The sequence below is a fragment of the Lissotriton helveticus genome, chromosome 7, assembly GCF_964261635.1.
Source record: "Lissotriton helveticus chromosome 7, aLisHel1.1, whole genome shotgun sequence".
Lineage (NCBI taxonomy): Eukaryota > Metazoa > Chordata > Amphibia > Caudata > Salamandridae > Lissotriton > Lissotriton helveticus.
Window position 1 is genome coordinate 745,425,704 of NC_136068.1, and position 15,900 is coordinate 745,441,603.

A 15,900-nucleotide genomic window follows, 5' to 3' on the forward strand; every position below is an offset into this window, starting at 1 on the left:
TTAAGCATTAAGTATCAGCTGAAACATTTCGATCTATGGATGTAGGAAGCATTGAGTCTCCATACACATCCAGTCTTTTCTTTCTAAACCATCCCTTAGTGACCATTCATTAAATTGCCTGATATAGGGAACACTTGAAGGCATTTTAGCTCTAATTTTTTTTTGTAGGTCCCAGCAACGTGTCTCTTCATAAAATGAAAGTGCCCCCTCCAACAGTAGGGTTGAATTCGTCCTCGGTACACAGTTTAGTCTACCGGACAAGGACTCTGTGATCAAGCATGCCACAGAGAGTGATGTGGGTGACAGTATGTTAAGAAATAGCCCCCCAACCCCCCCAAAAAATCTTCTGTCCGGGAGGCTACCTGTCCTCGTCTATTCATTAATGGGTAACTGAGGTATCCCTCTTGAAGCTATATCCTCACTACTCCCTTATTGACTGACCATACATCAGGAGTACTACAAGATTAGGTGACACCTAGCGATTCCCCAAACGTTTTGAATAGGGCCATTGTGTCCATGTGTGCAAACTGCTGCAAATGAGGTAATCCCTACATACTCATTTTAAAAAGAAAAATGTGTGTGTATGTTTTTGTGTATTCTAACTCTGAGTGACTAGTAAATATTAAGTTCTCCTGTAGGAATAGCATGGTAAATGCATGCATAGACTAGGTTTATACAGAGGAGCCGTATCCTCTGTACCATATTTGAAGTAATATTTTGTTTTGTTTCTAGGAGAAACCAATTACGCCCTTGCCATAGGTGTACCATTAGGCTGCATAGTACTGGGTTTCCACAGCATCAGTCATGGCAAAGATTCATATGCAATTCGGATATTTGTTTTTGAGCATTGGTATTTACTCTAAATGAGAACCAGGGCTATCTACTTTTCCCAAAACGTACAACGCTTGTTAGTCATCTGAAGCTCAGTATTCACTCTTAGGTAATGATCACTTTCCATGTGGCTCTTCTGCCTATTTAAATATTTCATTGATTTTGACCTCCCTTACTCAAAGGTTTTTGCATGCATGTGCCACTCTTTCTGAAGACAATTGTCCTTATGTTGCTTCTAAACCCTCTCCACCACTCGGGGGTATTAACCTTTGCACCCATATTCTATAGTTGCGCTTTCACTGACATATGCTTAACTGTACCACTGTCTTAATTTATTTATTTATTGATTTTATTTGAAAAGTTTTATATAGCGCTGGCTAGACCCGGAGGTATCCGAGCGCTTTACTTGAGGAAAAAAGCATGGTTTCAGAACATGGTTACAAAGTTCCATCAGGTACTGGATACTTCTGTGACATTTAGGTATCTTTAGAATAGTTTAGCCGCTCACTTTAAAGCACTTGCCTTTTCACTTAAGAGTGTCTCCAGACAGAAACAGCCTAGTATGGAAGTTGACTGACTCTCTGCTCACTTCCTCACATTCTTCAGTACGTTTTTTACTACGTTTCACTCACTTCTGGTCCTGTACATCTTCTTCCTCACCTTGAATGGATTTTAATGGTCTGGTAAATAATCATTGTTTATTTTAGATATGCCATTGTATAAAATGTACTCTTAAATTTAATGAATTCTTTTGAATTTCTAGGTCTCTGGCAGCATCAGAAGAAGGGATAGACCGATTCTTCAGTGGAAAACAAAGTGTTTGTTCCATCCGAGGGAGAGGAAAGTCCATGGAAGAAATTGGGACTTCTGAAACCGTGCAACTTTCCCTGTTGAGCCTGAGCACAGATCAGCTTCACCGCAAGGAAGACCAGGGTGTATCACCAGTGCTTTGCCCTCCACTGGCCAAGCCGGCAACAGCTGAGAACTATGAAATAAGTTTGGAACACAGCCCTGAAAAGAGAGATGAATTCCTGCCTAGGCACACCACCAGTGAAGACACAGTGGGACTGTGCAGTCTCGACTTGAGAAACTCAGCATTCCAAAGGTACTCACGCACCATACAACCTTGTGGCACTATATCAAATGCTGATGCTTCACCCCTAGTTGCACCATCTGCTGCATGTGTGCCACAGGCTTCAGAACTAGATCCGGGGACTCCATCACAGTTTCTGCAGACCAATTCTGTTGTTGAAGAAGATGACGTTTTCCTCAAAGATAGCTCACCCAACATGGAGATTCCTCTTGATACACCTCATCAGTTTCATACACATGCTGCAGAACTGTGTTTAAAGAGTGCGGACTACTCACGGGTGTCGCCAAATCAATTATCGTGTCTCATTACCACTGTGGATGAACGGGCAGCAGTCGGGCACACTCCAAGGTAATGTTTGTCACTATTTATTTGTAATGGTTGGTTGTACGTTTTCTCTGAGATCTGTGTCTGTTTAAATTACAACCTTACAGTGTTTAAAAAAAAATTGTATGTTCAATATTAAAATTACATTTCAAGAAAACTCTTTAAATTCAAATAAAAGAGCGCAATGCAAGTTAACTTGGGACGCGTTCCATTTTAGATTAGATCATGCGTGAATGTGTAGGCATAGCGTCATCAAAGATTGTTTCTATGTGGCGGGATACTGCTGTACACTAATCCTTTAAGTATCTGTAAAAATATCTCTGCAGTGTAAGTCATCTGCAGAGTTTCCCTAAGGCACCAAAAAGAGAATGTTTAATATTACACATGCGGGTTGGACACTGTGAGCTGGACAGAAGAACCTTGAAAGGAACTGGTGGTCTGCTTCTTACAGGATAAACAATACCCATCGCATATGCTAACTCAAGAATAAAGTTTCTTTAATACTTTGCATGCACTTATAACTTGCCCAACTTTGGCAACATTTTCCCTACAAAAGCCTTAACGGGGATTTAGGATGTCATGTATCTAAATAGTATGCTATTGTTTATAGCAGGGTGTACAATAAAACATAAATAAAATAGAAGAACACTCAGCACCATGTTATATTATTTGTGTCCTAATGTCCGGGCAAATTTGGTCTAAAAAATTTGCATGCCCTTTTTACGTTTAAAAAAAAAAAAATTAATGGAGTTTCATATAAAGCGGCAACTTGACCCAAGGTATCGGGTATCAGAGCGCTTTACATAGCACCAGTTGCATTACATGAGGACACTTTCATTTTTGTTAGGCATGGGGAGATTAAGTGATTTGCCTAGAATCAAGGGATGTTCAGCGTCATTACCGAGACTCAAACCCAGTGTTCCAGATTCGCCCTAGCCGTTAGGCCAACTCCTCACCCATGTTTCAAATTAAGATCTGATCAATGATTTATAATTTAGTAGCACAAGCACTTCATATATTGATACTCTAGCACCCTACTGGCTACCACAATGCCTCTTAAATTGCTAGCTAACTTATTCAAAAGTGCCACTTCGGTTACTTTCTTATTTGTGATCATGAGTAACTTGGCCTCTGATTTGTAGTATTCCTTTCCATTCGTTTTTTTCACAAATAACTTTTCCTGTTGTTAGCATAGGACCTCAACTGCATACTCTAATCTTGCCTTCAAACATTGGTGAAACCTGGAAATAGCCACAATGTGCTTTCCCTTTATTCATGAAGAGTTTGAGTACTGGTCATCTTCTCAACTTTCCACTGCACAACGGGGCATAATCCTTATATCAGATTTACTTCTGTTTATTTCATGAATTTGTAATTCGGTACGTTCCGACTGGAAAATATTAGCTTAAGGCTCTTCCCAGGCTTTCAGCTTCTACTCTAATCTTTTAGTTGGAACACGGTTGACAATCTAAATGCAATAATGAATTCTGCTTCCTGAAATACAAATATTTTACTCTTTGAAAGCTCATATAATTCCAGATAGGACTATTCTTCTTACAAATTTAGGAAAAATAGCACAAGAGCCTTTGGCAGAATGAGTGACTCACAATCTGAGAACTTCTATCACCTGAACGCATTTACTTTAATCATTATCCATGTGTAAAATCCGCTGGATAGAGCATTGCTCACCTGGATTAGATGGACAAAAAAAATATTTGCACCAGATATTCTCAAAATTGAAACAGACACTTAAAAACCAAGAGAAAAATCTTAAAGTTGCCAGCATTACAAACCATTATTAAATCCGACTGTTAGGATACTAAAGAAGGTGTGAAAGAACTATCCTGGGGTTTACCATGTATAATCAGTATAACTTTTCTTAAATGTGTTTGCAAAACTACTAATGGGAAATTTTTTTTTAGTAAGGGAATAAAAAAGATGAACGTTATTCGTTTTTTGATAAACATAGGGAATAAGCCTATATATCTTAAGATATGGGGTGATCAATTGTAGTTTTAGTGGTAATGTTGTTTATTTATTCATCCATTTCTATATTTTTTATTTTAAAAGGCTATTGAAAACCAGCATCAATACACAATGCAAAACTTTAAATGTCCTTAACCGAAATTATTTAATGGGCAGGTACTGTCAGGTACTCATTACCTGCACTTCTTTAATGTGAAAAGGAGAGTACAAGCTATTCTTGACACAGGTGCAATGCTTTTAATGGAAAGGTACAAGCATTTCTCAGTAACAAACAGGTACTCTGACATATTAAATACGAACACATTTATACTGATTGAGTCATTAAAAACATGCTTGCATCAAACAACAATAAATAAGGAAAGGATAGCCAAAGGAGATTTTAGGTTATTAGGTATCCACAAATGCAATGGTTACACCATTCTAACAAAACATTAAAAACGGTATGATATAAAGTGCACACTTGTACACTTTTCTTAATATATATATAATCCTTGAATCACATTTTATATACATAAGTTGCATGCACTTCCTGTACATGCAAACTTAGCATTCAAGGGTCGTGCATAAAATAATTTGTTATGTACCATAATACTCTACAAAGACAGAAGATGAGCACAATTTCCAATTTTCTGTAATTACTGGGCATGCAGCAAGAGTAACTAAAAATACTAAAACATCAAGTTTCTCCCCGCACCATGCATAGTGCCTGTGGCGGTTTGGGTGGGGATAGGCAAGAGGCGAGTCTTGGTAGGGTTTAGACTGGGTTTTATTGATTGAAACAGTCTGTCCGTACAAGTGGGGCGTACAAGGAAAGGACGAGGGGACCGGCTTCTTTCTCGGCGGGGTTTGATGTTTCCTTCCGGCTCCCGGCGTCGGGTCGGGCTCCGCCTCCCATGCACTTCGGGCTCCGTCGCGTCCCAGGCTCCACCGAGGGGGAAACAGAAAACAGAGGAGGTATGAGCAATCTGTTTGTGATTACACCCAGTAAAATGGGAAAGGGGGTGAGGGTAAACACTGTGCTGTAATCCTGATGCGTTCTGTGAGGGTAGTGCAGGGGGCCTCGTTACGCTAGGGGACAGCCGGTCTTCCTTTCCCCAACCTCAACCACCCTGTGACCCGACCCCGTACCTCTGTTCGCCACGCCCCTCCGGGGGAGTGGCTGGGCGGATCGCGGGTCCGGTGCCCTCCTGGGTTCGTTGGTGTCGCCGGTCTCAGCAGCCCGTCTTGCTGTCGGTTGCTTGGGTCTTCCTCCTCTCTGCGGTCCGGTGCTCCCCTGGCCGTTCCTCCGTCGTTCTCTCTCTCGGCGGCGTCCTCCTTAGAAGTCTTGGTCCGGGCTGGGTTAGCTGTCCCGGCGGACCCGTCGAACCCCTCTGTTCCCGCTCTCCAAGGCAAACCGCGATTCCTGTCTTCTCCTCTTCTCTCCGTCTCGTCTTCTCCACTCGAATCCACTGCTCCACGCCGCTCCTCCGCTCTGCTCCTCTCTGACCGCTCCTCCGGTGTATAGACACACCTGGTCCTGATTGCTGGCGTCATTTAAAGGGAAGCTCAGTCCCTCCTCCTCATCACCTGCGCTGGGCCAGTTAAAGGGGCCGCGCTCCAGGTCCTCCTCATCACAGCTATACTGGACAGCCCCCGGGGTCCAATTCGTGGAGTCGGCCACCTGTGGAGAGAAGAGGGGGGGGTCACAGTGTTTAGGCGCACTACGGGGTGTAGGGGGGGGTGGCCCCTCTTCCCGGTTACAGTGCCCCAACAAAAACCTAGCGGTATAACTTTCAAATCTGGTGGCACAGGTGGAATTGCTCATAGCACACTAAGAGATGAGGAAGAAACACATATGCTTTGTATGATCATTTAAGTTATCACACTTTGGACATCTTCCATACTGACCTTTGGGTGCTTTCTGCTCACATAAGCATGGGTAGAAAAAAGGTGACAAAACATAAATACTGCATTAATTTAGCATTTGAGTCCTATCGGTTCACTATGCATTCATTTAAATGCTTTCGTTGAGATTTTATTTTAATAAAGCTACTTGTGCGTAAACCATAATTTGCAGCTATGTCAAAAAAAGTGTTTAATTCTACTTTCTTTAATGAACTGTAACATTTATGAGATATGGAGTATGCAACAACTATGTACTTCCCACCTTTGCTATCTCTTCTGGAATAGTTAGGCGATTTTGGAAAGAACATTGCCGATTCCATTCAACTGAGCATATTTCTTGTCTCGTCTTGTATCCAACATTAATCAAATATGGTACTTTCTGAGATTTTAGGGCCAGATGCATCAAGCATCCATTTTGCGATTCCTTATTAGCGAAAAATAAGGAATCGCTAATAAGGAATAGCAAAATGGAATGCATCAAGCAACCACTAAAAAAATTGCGATTCCTTAGAAATCCTTAATTGCGACTCGCAAATTGCGAGTCGCAATTAATGAATACCTCCCCATTCATTCCTATGGGCCCAGAGGCCCATAGGAATGAATAGGAAGACAATCTCAATTTGCGAATCGCTATTAGCGATTCGCAAATTAAGATTGCGAGTTCAAGGGTGCAGGGGTGTCCAAAGGACACCCTGTTGCACCCCTGATTTAGATCTGTGCACATATGTTGCGCACAAACATGCCTTTAGGGCATGTGTGTGCGCAACATGAAACTTTGAAATATGCACAAAAGTGAATTTTTCAAAGTTTTTGCAAATTACCATGAAGTTGTACTTCGTGGTAATTTGCGTGCCCTATTAGCGAATTCGCTATTTTTGAAACTTTCATGCATTGCATTTAAGGAATCTCACTTTGAGATTCCTTAAATGCAAACAATCGCAATTTTGCGAATTCTCTATTTGCGATTTTTGCATTTGGGATGATGCATCCCAAATGCAAAAATACCGGTCGCAAAGGGGCAGATTCTGAGAATCTGCCTCTTTGCGACCGGTTTTTAGCTTGATGCATCTGGCCCTTAGAGCTTTGAAGTTCAAAAAGGCAGTATCACAATTCATAAATCAGAAACCTGTTTCAATATAGTCATATTTTAGCAAATACATAAATCAGGATACATCAATCCACAAAAATATGAGAAAGCAACATCTTAATGCTTTTAAATAGCAAGTAATGCCCAACCACATTCCTCTGAAATTTAGCTTAATTATTTATGCTCTATTCTGCAGCATTTATTATCTCATATGAACCTGGAAATCATATTGTGAAGCTGATTAAAATATTGACTCTCAAAAATAACATTACAGCCTGATAGGAATAACATTCTTTGTGAAACCACCATTGTACACCAATGTATTTCATCCACTATCACAATAGATTCCAAGCCGCAAAATTCCCAGAAGTGCTAGTTAATAGCAGTCTAGAATTTAGGTCCTACACCTCACGTATAACATTGGATATTTAAATGTGAAGATATCTCTTCAAGCCATTACATTTGTTACCGGCAGTTCTGACAAAATATCTTCCGAACTTCCATGCACCAAAATACGGTCATCTAAGATAGTTCATGTGATAATGTTGGAGGGGAGTAGACCGTCTGATATGGCTATTGATTGATCAGCCTATGTTCTACAATGCAGAGAACGGGCAAAATAAAGGATCTACTGTACTCTTGAAGAAATCCTCATTGTCGGTCTTCCCAGGACGGGTCACGAATTTATTTTACCAGTTCAAACTTTTTTCATCCCTGTAGGACAGTTTTTTTCCTTATTCTTTAAAATAATTGGCACAATTTTACTATGCAACTGTTAAAGTACTGGTGCATGTTATCTTGCCCCCATATGACTGCAACAAACTAGCAATCCGCATATCATGCCAGTATCCCACTTCTTCATAGTACCCAACTGCAGACTTTTTTGGGGGGGTAGTATCAATGATCGTTTGGACACTAGGTGGACAATGGAAACATTGCTATCTTTGCTGTCTCACACGAAAAAGCAGGTGTAAAAGCAAAGTGGCTGGCACCTGCAGCTACCATGGCAGAAGAGATACTGAGTGTAGACGTCTTGTGAGCTTTGACCAATGTTGATCTCACATTCTATCTTGGTATCAAACAGGTGACTTATCTGGGACTTGCCTTCTGGTTCCAAGTGAGTTACTGATTAACTTTTTGCCAGACAGAGATTTGCTCTACAGAACTAATTCAAGCTTTCTGATACAGGTAAATAAGATGAGATGTGTAGCCAGTTGTTTGTAGGAATGCGTGTAAATATGGTTTCTTAATAAACTTTTCCCACATTTTACAGTTTTCCTTGATTGTGAAATTGCACTTATTTTTAGGCTTGAATGAGCACCACTGTTTGCATTTCTGAAGTGTATACTAAAGCTTTCGTTTTAACCTCTGCTGTTAACATTTGGGTTGAAGGTCTAGAATGAGCAGGAAATAATAATAATTCCCACTTGGTCATTGAGCTTTTTCTTTCCAATTGGCTTGTTATTTATTGTCTAGTTGTATGAAAATACTGCTATATGAAATATGGAAAAGTTTCATTTCTCCAAACATATTTCGAACATTTTCAAAATAATCTAGCAAGTTTTAAGCCCAATGTTTGCTACCACCCTGATGTCTCATGGAAAATTAGTTATACCAAAGTTAGTTTTTAAACTCTGCAGTCCCAATTACTAGTTGCACAAGAAAAGTGCTTTTCGGAATTAAGAGTGGCCTGATAACTGGCTTTGGAAAAACACCAGACCTATGTTTACTGGGTGCTTATCCACAACTTGTAAAACTATGGGTGGAGAGGGGCAGGTGTTGTGGGCAGATTCTCAGCCCAACCACCTCTTCCAGCATGGTGGGGGGAAGAGGCTCCCAGCACCTGCGACCAACCCCAGCCACCATGATATATTTAACAACTGCTCAGAGCAGGTGGTTAATAACCGTGTTAAACTTCTGAGAATCTGGGAAAACCTGCATTAAAGGACCCAGTAATTCTGGGTTCGGCAGGTTATTCCCATTCTGGAGAATTTAGCAGGTGATCACTCAAGATAATGGGAGGAATCATTAATTTCAGTCCTAGTATCGCCCTGCTGACCTAACGAGGAACTCCACATAGGGCCATGTGTGTTCAAAGCCATGGAGCTGCTATTTAACAATGGAGTACATCATCCTTGGGTCTTTCCATCATTAATGAATACAAAAATAATTTCAGATCTGTTATTTCCAATTAGGAAGTGTGTTTCCGGTAATTTTTGGATTGCTGGAGGTAAGTGTCATAGAATCAGAGTGTCCCTTTTCACAATTTTGACAGGAACATTGAATTTCATTTTTGCAGAAGAAACATTTGGATTATCTTCAATGTGTAGCTAGGCTGATTTTAACACTGTATTATCCATAATGATTTATTTAATCTCAAACAGTAAGCTTTTGGGTTCACATAAATCGTAAATCATACGTTCTTATTAGCGCCCTTCACCGTAAGGTCTCAAGGCGCTTGCTTTGGGAACCCGTCCTGGCTTTTCCCTGCGAGATAACCCCTACTGGGCATCCCCAAGGTGAAAGCCAGGCATCCCATCGCGGTGGGGCCGTTGTGGAAATTAAGCAAGCTATTGCCCAGAGTTGCAGAGTGTGAACCCCTGATTCGAGTAGGCGCCGAGGAGAGAATTAGCGAGTCCGTGGACATTTTTGAGCTCAAGACCCTGCAGCGTCGGGAATTGAACCCTGGTCCCCGGGTCTGATCTCTGCGTCCGGGTCTGCCTCCTCTAACCGGAGAGCCACACTTCTCTAGACTGATGGATGGGTATACTTGGCAAAGATATGCCAAATACAATGAATTACTCTGACCAGAAATCAAGAAACCATCTTCTTGTGTATACGGAAGAGAGGCTGATGGGAATCGGTTTATAACAAGATTTTCTACCTATCTTTTAAGACTGCCCTTTCTCTGCCCGTTTTTAGTGGAAATATTGGTTGCTATGAGAGAGATATTCCATTCCAAATGACCTCTCCTTTGTGGTATTGGGATCATGCTCACCTATGCTAGAATATCAATTCAAATCTGACTGGGATAGGAATTCACTGCAGCTGGGTCCAGGAGCTGGTTGGGGAGCCTTTCATGTCCCCGAGGTTCATATCAAGAGGCCAGCAGACTAGCCCTTGAAGTCACTCTGGGGTCCTGGGTTCATGATGAAGTTGCAGGTCCAGTTCTTCTTCCTCGGGCAAGAGGGGAGCAGGTCAGCACAGTAGAGTAGCAGTCTAGGAGACTGGCAGTCCTTGTAGCAGCAAATCAGTTCTTCCTGGCAGAGTATCCACAGGTCCAGAAGTGTACTGAAGAGTTTGGTTCTGAGGTCCGTTGTGGGAGCTTTTAGAGATTTCCCTTTGATGTCCCCCAGCATCCTGTCTTTCCTGTCCTAGCTCCAGATGAACTACAGGGGGTATGGAGCCCTTTGTGTGGTACCTATTCAAAGTGTAATTGGGGCTGTGCCCAGCTCCTCCCTCCCATCTTGCCAGTGATGACCCATCAAGGCAAACCTACGCTCTCTATTGTGTGTGGCTGTCTAGGAGGAATAGGCAAAGCCCTACTGTCAACTACATGCAGTCATGTGACCAGAGACGGGCTACGGGCACTAAATGGCTAAGGCAGGAAAATGCCGGTGTTCTAAATGTAGCATTTTCAGAAGTGCAATTTAAAAACCGACCTCACCATCAGTTAGCATTTTAAAATGTGATTCCAGAGACCCCAAAGAATGAACTGGTCACCTGTTCCGATACGGAAATTACACTTCAAGAATGTAATACGGCAACTCCAATGTTATCCTATGGGAGAGGTAGGCCTTGTAGTAGTGAAAAACGAACTTAAGAGTTTTTCACTAGCAGGACATGTAAAACTTAAAAGTATATGACCCTCTTTTTGAATACATTGCACCCTGCCCTCTCGACTGTTTAGGGTCTACCCTAGGTTTTATTTATATGTATTAAAAAGGAAGGTTTTGGCCTGGCAAAAGTTTTACTTGTCCAGGTCCAAATGACAGTTTAAAACTTCACACACAGGCTGTCATGGCAGGCCTAAGACACGTTTAAAGGGCTTCATAAGTGGGTGGCACGATCAGTGCTGCAGGCCCACTAGTAGCATTTAATTTACAGGCCCTGTGTGCATGTAGTGCCACTTTACTAGGTACTTAAAAGTAAATTAAATATGTCTATTGGGTATGAGCCATTGTAACCATGTTTTAAGGAGTGAGCACATGCACTTTGGCACTGGTTTGCAGAGGTAACGTGTTCAAAGTCCTAAGGCCAGCCAAAACGAGATCAGTAAAAATGGAGGAGGAAGGTAAAATGTTTGAGGGAAGATCGCCCTAAGGCTGATAGGTCTAACATGTGTCCCCCAGCTAAAAGTGGGGAGATCTACCCAGTCCCTTGGAAGCTCTCATCACTAAAGCAGGAGAAACTGGATAGCATTGATGTGGTCTGACCCAGGACTGAGTTCCAGGAGATGGACCACCTCAACAATTTGGGATTCTCACCACTCATTTGCCTAAGCCATCTGAGGGGCATGTGGTCTGTCTGATCCCGTAAGTGGGTCCCAAAGAGATGTGGTCTCAGCTTTTTTAGTGCCCAGACCACAGACACTCTGAAAACGACTTCACTTGGCAGGTGATAGACAATCTCCAGATCAATGCAAAGGGCGGTAATCAGCAAACCACCCTAAACCGTTTGGAATGCAAATGGATTTACAACTGTAAAACTATCAAAAACTGACTGAACTCCCTTGATGAGTGGAATTCCTGCGAATAATGTCATTTACCTTATGCATTAGGAACGATAATGCCTCTGAGAATGTATTAGGCAGTGTTCAATGTTATTTATATGCGCCTTTGTATGTATATACTATGTATGTTAAATTATCATACTGTACTGTACCCCATTACCATTGAAACATATAGACAAAATAGCAGCTATGACAACCCAACGCACCCTCCATTGGATGCCTTACACTTATGTCCGCGAGGGATTACATTAAGGCAGCATCTAACCAAAGAAATCCAGCCAGCCGCCTCGCCCCCCTCATAGTGCCGTCAAGAACACATGCGTGTTAGATACCACCACAAAAGACATATACTCCGCCTGCGCATGCATGAGTCTAGACCTTTATTTAAAACCCCGCCCTCCGCGCAGACCAGGAAGGTGCTTAGTTCGCTCTGCTCACCGTGATTAAGTATGTGATCCTGGAACCCACTATCCCTAAGGTTCCATAGATGTTAAGCTTCAAAACCATACCAGATCCTGACCCCTTAATTATTTCTCCCAATTAACAGGTCTCGGAACAGAACTTTCACTCAATCTCTTAGTATTTAGCGTGTTCCCGGGCATGGTCTTTAGAGGCTTAACTAACTCAAACTAGCAGAATCTGCTACTTTTCAATCGTTAAAAATGCCAATAAAAATGCATTTTCGCTCAATCCACTTTACCTCCCAGGTTAGACACTTATTACTCTAATTAATCAACGGCCAGGATTTCAGAGCCAGGCGCAATCATTTCACTTAAGCAACTTGAGGCACATGTGTTTTCAACTGCCTTGTATGATTCTTTCCTTAGTATTTAAGTGCAGCAATGGAATTGACATGGTCCCTTGACTAGCCCCGTGGAATACGCTTGCAATCCTCCTAAAGTAAGAATGCCTTTCCCCTCCCCCTCCCTCTGTAGAGTAGAGGTATAATTCTAACAACCATATATCCATCTTTGCAGCCTAGACCGCGCCCTTTCTACCGCGGAAGAAAAGAACCGACCGCTACAGGGGCCAGTACATCCGCCCATAAGTAAGCGCTTTTACGCACCCTGCACTCCATTTCTTAGCCATGGATTAATCGCAGAGGCGCCTAACTCAATTTTGTTCCCTCCCCCTTTTTTTCACAGCCCGAAACTCGGTAGGCCAGTAGACTTTACATTAGATGCCAATTGAATAAGTTTGACGTCCGCCAGAAATCACTCAGATTACTTGAACACGTTCAGTAAGCAACCCAACTCACCACTCCTCTACCTACTATGTATTCTTGTACAAGAGCACTGAATATGCCTTCTCTCCTTAGGTACGCGCAATAGAATGCCCGTCTCCTGGTTAGGAACAAAACTTAAAACAAATCAGTAGACCACTAGTAAGCGACACTTTTAACATCCTCTTGTTCAAATAGCGATTTTACTGTTGACACGCGCAATGACTTTTTCCTCTGCCCATATACAGAATTACTATACCTGCATAGCACTCTCGCTGTCTATCTGAACACAGAACCGCCGTGGTGCCACCTAGGAACATATATGAGTGAGTGCCCACTCTTTTGCCCCTCTTATAGCTCTGTACACTCCAATTGGGTCCTGACTTACATGTTCTCTCTCTCTCTCCCGGCTGAACAGATCCATATCCCCATCATGAGGTTATACGACACCGCTTGAATGACCAAGACTCACCCTCCCTTCCTCCCCCTTTTTCTGACCCCCAAAAAGAGAGTAAGTTGGCCACATTGGGCACCCTACCTGTTCTCAATGTAAAATATTTCAATAATTTTTAAATCTCTGCGTGCTTAAAAATGATCTTGATCCTCTATTCGGAACTATGCCCACCATACCTTTCAAGCAGGGTAATATACAAGCTTGATAGATTATATGTTCATCAATTTGATATCTTGGCAGCAGGTAGACAATAATAACCTGCCTAAAAGTTCTGACGTGGAAAAAAATAGATCACTACTTGTATTCCTCAGGTCAGGAAAAGTGCCCTACAATTAACAGCCAAGAGGAAGAACATTGTATGGCACAGGCCCAGTGGTACAGAATGGTGTTGTGATGGAGCTCAGAATCTTCTGCAGAACGCATTCATGGATTGCAAGGAGTTTGGAAATCTAAGTGACCCAGAGATTATTATCAGATTTGAGACTTTAATCACTTTGTCTCGGGGGTATGGTGGTGGACAACTAGATAGTGGAAACAGGCATACCAGTAATTGTAACATCTTCCGTATGGAGTGGTTCGATGAAAAGTTAGGCAAGCTAAAATCTGCACTGTCTTTGGAATTAAAAGTAAGGTATGTCAGTCTGGAAGGGGACAATCAACTTAAAGAGCTAAGGCAAAAATATAAGAGCCTTATTAAAGTTAAATAAGCCAAGTCTAAGTTAAGGCCTGGAAAGCACCTATGGAAGCCATAGGATAGAAGAACACCAGATGCTTCTGGGAGCTGGTGGGGAACACAAGGAACCCCAAGACAGCTGGAAAAAATCATCATGCCTGTTACCTGGTCTAACAATTTTTCTTTGCTATACAGTCTTCCTCGCCAGAGTAACCCTAGTGCTGTGGGTCCTTCACCGGGGAAGGGGGGATACCAGAAAAACGATTGTCGATTGAAGGAGCCATGAAGCTTTCCAGTATTAATGATTTCTGTAGGTGAAACAATAAATAAGGGATTTTCCAAGAGAGAAGTACGATCAGCAATCCTCTGCTACAAACAAAGCCAGGCCCCAAGTCCTGATCGGATTCCTGCAGCTAGGTATAGATTGGAGATCATCTCCTGGACACATATACTGACTGCAGTGTACAATGTGATTTGTCTCCAGTAGTCAAAGTCAAAAAGGCTTTATTTCGATAAAAAATTATCATAAAAGCAGCACAAGAATCACAATAAAGCAATTTTTAGAAACAAACATAAACATACAATAAAGATTTAAACTATTTAAAAAGGATTAACAAACAAGACAAAACAGTGCATTAAGCAATCAATTAAAAAAAGTTTAAGCAAACGATACTAGCCTTTTAGTTCATTAAGTTTTTACAAATTTACAAAGCAGTTCATAAGGCAGTTCATTTGAACAATGAATTTAAAATAGAATTAAACAGTCAATTTTAGCCTTTTGGCTCGAATGGACCAAGCCCATGATAAAAATGTGGCTAAGGCACAAACGTAGGTCGCACGGCTGTCAGAAATTAGTATCCTGATTGCTACCGCATGGCTCCTAGTGCCCAGCTGCCGACATAAGTTTTTGAGCCAAGCCCTCCTGGGTATTGCGTACTCTCTGCACTCAAACATAAGATGTGCCAATGTCTCTGGCTTATCAAGGCATGCTGGGCAAAGCTCTGTAGTTTGCACGCGAGATTTCCAACGTGAGGTGAAAGAATTGAGGGGAAGGGTTCCTGTTCTAAATCTGAAGTACAAAGCCCTGTCAAAAGGTTTTTCAATAATGTCAAGGTACAATTCCCGTTTGGGTTGATCTTTGAACTTCAGGAAGTCCTCCGTGAGTCTACCCATGGTGGTACTAGTATTCCTCTGAGAAAGGATCCAATCCCAATAGAGCTTCTTAAGAACTAACTTCGGGGGTGAAGTTCTATTCGTCCATGCTTCATTCAAGCCCAAGTTTGTTAGCAGGATCTTCATATCCCTCAGCCATTTAATTTTATGCCAGCCTGGTAGTGACATGATTTCTGCTAGGCCTTGGGCATATCTGCTGAGTTCCTCCACACGCCAGATGCGTGCCCATAACAATAATGGATGGAATTTTGCAACGACATCAATTGGGCGGCAGCCTAAATCCAACATTAGCGGGACTGTAGGGGTGCCCTGCGGGAGAGACATAATCGCTCTACAAAATTTATTCTCTGATCTTGGCAAAGCGTCAGTAATGGATGAGCCCCAAAGTTCGGCCCCATAGAGAGCAGAACTAACACCTTTGGCTGAATAAATCTCAAGGAC

General features: G+C 42.1%; 1 protein-coding gene across 2 annotated transcripts in view; it reads left to right on the forward strand.

Annotated features, from left to right (window-relative positions):
• The window catches only part of SHROOM1 (shroom family member 1), a 291,553-nt gene that overhangs the window by 241,764 nt on the left and 33,889 nt on the right, over positions 1 to 15,900 (forward strand). For both annotated transcript variants that reach the window (XM_078653086.1, XM_078653087.1), the window contains one exon: positions 1,595 to 2,272. In XM_078653086.1, coding sequence (XP_078509212.1) covers positions 1,595 to 2,272 — 678 coding nt within the window. The remainder of the gene's footprint in view (positions 1 to 1,594; positions 2,273 to 15,900) is intronic.